General features: G+C 44.0%; 1 protein-coding gene across 1 annotated transcript; it reads left to right on the top strand.

Moving 5' to 3' along the window:
• Positions 1-904: 904 nt before the first annotated feature.
• LOC146857470 (endogenous retrovirus group PABLB member 1 Env polyprotein-like) lies at positions 905-2428 on the top strand. Its single transcript, XM_085647043.1, has one exon. It carries the CDS (start codon positions 905-907, stop codon positions 2426-2428), a length of 1524 nt encoding a protein of 507 aa, XP_085503169.1.
• Positions 2429-3854: the final 1426 nt, after the last annotated feature.

Genomic DNA, 3854 nt, shown 5'->3' with positions numbered 1-3854 from the left:
GCCTGACGCCCTGCCTTTAGCACTCCTATCAACGAGAATGACTGTGCATTCGCGAGTGGGCCTTAGTCCTTATGAAATTGTGTTCGGCCGCCCAGCCAACATATGGGAAGTGCCAAGGCCGACAAAGTTCAGTGAGATCGAACACCCCGTATTACTTGATTATCTGTATGAATTGACGGCTAAATTGCGTATTTTACACCAACAGGTGCATGATACTCTGCCTCAGGTCTCTGAAGCTCCAGGACATCCTATCAATCCTGGATCATGGGTGCTGGTCAAAAACTTCAAGAGGACAATGAATGATGAGCCCCGTTGGACCGGCCCCCACCTTGTCATTCTTTCAATGAGATCGGCTGTTCGAGTAAAAGGGAAAAAGAACTGGATCCACGGCGTTCACTGCAAGAGGGTCCCTTTGCTTTTGCCCTACGACCGGTGGGTCCAGGAGGGAATCGCCGACTCTGAGACTGAGATTGTGCCTCGTTTTCTGCCTTTTAGCAATGCACGTGTAAAAGGAACAATTTCTGAGGAAGAAAGTGACAACATTCTGCAAGAAGCTGTGCCACCGTCAATTCGATTAGACACTACAGAGCCTGAACTCTTGTTCCAAGACCAGACAGTATCTGGAAAGTGTCGCTATAATTTGAGGTCGAGAACTATGGACAAATACATTTTTTTCGCTTTGCTATTTTTGAAAGTGCAGCTCTCTCATCTGAGAAACTTGCTTATTTTTGTTTTTCGAACCGCCATCCGGGTTTAGCTGCAGGGTCGTGGTTGCCCGAGTCTTTGGAGTGCAGCTGAAGACGTTAGGTCGACAGTTCTGGTCGGTCTAAGGGAGTTGCCCTGGACTGACAGAAGCATTCCTTAGCATAGAACACCCTACCACCACGAGCAGCGATTAGAGAGGATGGAGTTTTTCGAGAATGAGAGACCTGCCAAACAGATGGATTTTAAAGCCAGAATGTGTACAATGATGACAAAGAAACGATTTTTGATAATATGTATTTTCATGTTGTTTAGTGTAATGACGTTTTTAATAGGATATGTTTTATTCTCTTTTCAAGTGACATTTGCACCCACTGCACAGCCCATACCTCCTTCTACTGTTTCCTCGCATTCTTTTCACCCTCTGCCTGAACACGAATCTGCTAGAAGATTAGAATTTGTCAATAATTCATTCATTCAGCTTTTACACCAACACCAATTAGTAGTTAACACAACTAACTGTTGGGTGTGTGGTCTTATGCCTCATACTACTGAAAAAGGTATCCCTTATCTGGTCCTACCTTTCAGCCATAACGGTTCTGTGTGGGCATATAGAACGATATTCATATACGCTCATGAAGCCAACCCCCTACGTTCTGTGAAAGATAATGCTAAGAATAGTGCTCTAGTTAAGGGTATAGTAGATATGATTAAGGAAGACATTTCCTATGAGACTATCCCGAGAGATGAGACACTAGCATATATTGGATGGAACATAACAGGATATGGAGCTGCTCTGAGTGAGAACCAGCGAGCAAGGGGATCCTCCCCAATTTGGGTGGTACCCCATCAGGGTCACCTATGTCTGCAAGGTAATGGCAAGAATCCCAGAGCTCAGTTAGGGAGAAGTGTCTGTACTGAAACATATGTCTTTGCGCCTCAGACTTCCCCTTCGTTCTTAACAGCTAAGGGTACCTATTTCATCTGCCATAATAGAGCCTATACATGGTTGCCCCCTGACTTCTCGGGCACATGTTTTGTTTCGTTCCTGTTGCCTCCCACCTACACGGCCGCGGCAGATTACCACAAGACAAGGATAGTAAGAGGTGTCATCGGTAATGAAGACACTGCAGGACAGGAGCTTGGAGATTTCGTAAAGGGTTTTCTGCCATTTTGGGGGCCTATGGTTAACAGCAGGAACATAAGGCAATTGACAAGGGTGGTTGAATCCAAGGTAGATGAAACCGCCGGTGCCCTTAGTAATTTGACTGCTGAGCTCCAGTCGGATCGCCTAATGACCCTTCAGAACAGGGTCGCATTGGACGTCATACTTGCAGACCGAGGTGGGGTATGTACAGTGATCCAATCAAGTTGCTGTGTTTTCATTCCAGATAACGCTCCGACAGTTTACCAGGCCATTTCCAAACCGCATAAGATCTCCGAATCTATCCATGTGGATGAAGGAGATTGGTCATTGATGGGGTGGTTCTGGGAGCTGATATCCGCCTGGGGATGGAAGATTCTGATAGTCATTGGGATGATCTTAACCATTCTTTTCCTGTTCTGTCTGTGTATACAGTGTGCTCCTGCAATATGTGGCCTCTGTGCTACATTGTGTGTAAGGAAACCTGTATCAAAGGACGAGCTAAGTAATAGGATGATGCTACAGCAACATCTCAACGACTTTATGAATATAGACCTGGACTCAGACCTAGACTCAGACTAACGTGAGTATAAGTTAATTGCCTATGTAAGGGCAAAAGGAGGGTCTGTGGTACTTTAAATTCTGGACCTGTGTTATAAACATCGTCGTATCATGACGATTTTGGTATTAGCAGACCGCAAATGATTAGGATACTATGCACAAGCATTTTCGCCATGTTCGGGTGAAGAAATAACCCTGAAATCATAGTTTCCGTTCTGATCCCTCGGGTTCCATTTTAGAACGACAGCCATTTTGTGATTGCCCTCACATAGGCCCAGAACTAAAGTCAAGCATGGGTCTGAAGGACACGCACACCTTTGTTGACTCTTCGGTGACCTGGGCAAGCTGACTCCACTGCCCGAAGCCAAACCTGTTCGGCCAGTTCCTTTCCCAGTGGTTGACCGAGATTAGTATCAAGGCCCAACATATCGTAAAACCCTTTGATCACACACAAACCATGGTTAATCTTCTACACACCTGTCCCTGTTTCCTTCTTTATGACTTGCTTTACGAGGAGGAGGTGCCCGATTATATTGGAGGTCTGTCGATATCTGATGGAAGCAATGAGCCTTGCCGGGTAATTGATTAAGGGCTGGACAACGGGCTTGTCATCATGACTTTGGTTTTTCTTTGTAGTGAAAATATGTGAATAGTTAACTGTAAAATAAGGAATGTTTGCCTAAAGCACAATATTTTGTATAAAAGAGAAGGCTGGCTATGTAAGGTTGAGCAGTCTCCTGAGAATATACACCGTGTTGTACTTCTAGGATACCTGTTACTGGCTGCAGCCAATAAATTCGATCTTTGACTTCACCTAGAAGACTCTGTGTTTCTGTAGTCTGAAACAGGAAGAACTCGAAGTCTTTGGGTGTGTCCCCTGGCACCGCTGGGTTCTGAAAAACCCAGTACTAGTTTTAGCTTGCTGATCACATATTTGTATTTGATGTAGAAAGGTCAATAGGGTACTACCTAGACTCCCTTATGTTACTTATAGCTTATAAATTATAATCACTGCCTTTGGAATTATGCGGTAGGGAGGACCAAATTATGCAGCAGGTGACTACATTTTGGGGCACGAAAACACCTATTATGCAACTTATTGATGAATATGTTTAATTATTTTGTCACTTTATTGCATTGTCATCCCAGTCGGAAAAAGCTTTTCACCCCATTAGTATCAGTCTAAAAATCAAATACAGCAATTACAACTTGAAAGATGACCAGTCAACATTTGAGAAGGGCCTTTCAATGTGCAGGAACACGTGTAGCCAAGATTCTTGCAACATTTAAACTGACTGAGCTAGAAACTATTTTTTTCCTTAAAATCTGCATATTATGATAATTCCAGTGCCGCTAGTTATAATTCTTCCACTGCCGCACACTGCGCTATGAACCAGCATCAAGGAGCTGCATGCAGACTGCAAAGCATTACATTTTTAATCAATCT

Source organism: Triturus cristatus, chromosome 3_2 (assembly GCF_964204655.1).
Source record: "Triturus cristatus chromosome 3_2, aTriCri1.1, whole genome shotgun sequence".
Lineage (NCBI taxonomy): Eukaryota > Metazoa > Chordata > Amphibia > Caudata > Salamandridae > Triturus > Triturus cristatus.
The sequence above is the reverse complement of the archived record's forward strand: the minus strand, read 5'-3'. Positions and strand labels throughout refer to the sequence as shown.

Bases quoted from the DNA above. Each gene is read 5' to 3' on its own strand.
- LOC146857470 (XM_085647043.1), top strand. From the start codon at position 905: ATGGAGTTTTTCGAGAATGAGAGACCTGCCAAACAGATGGATTTTAAA.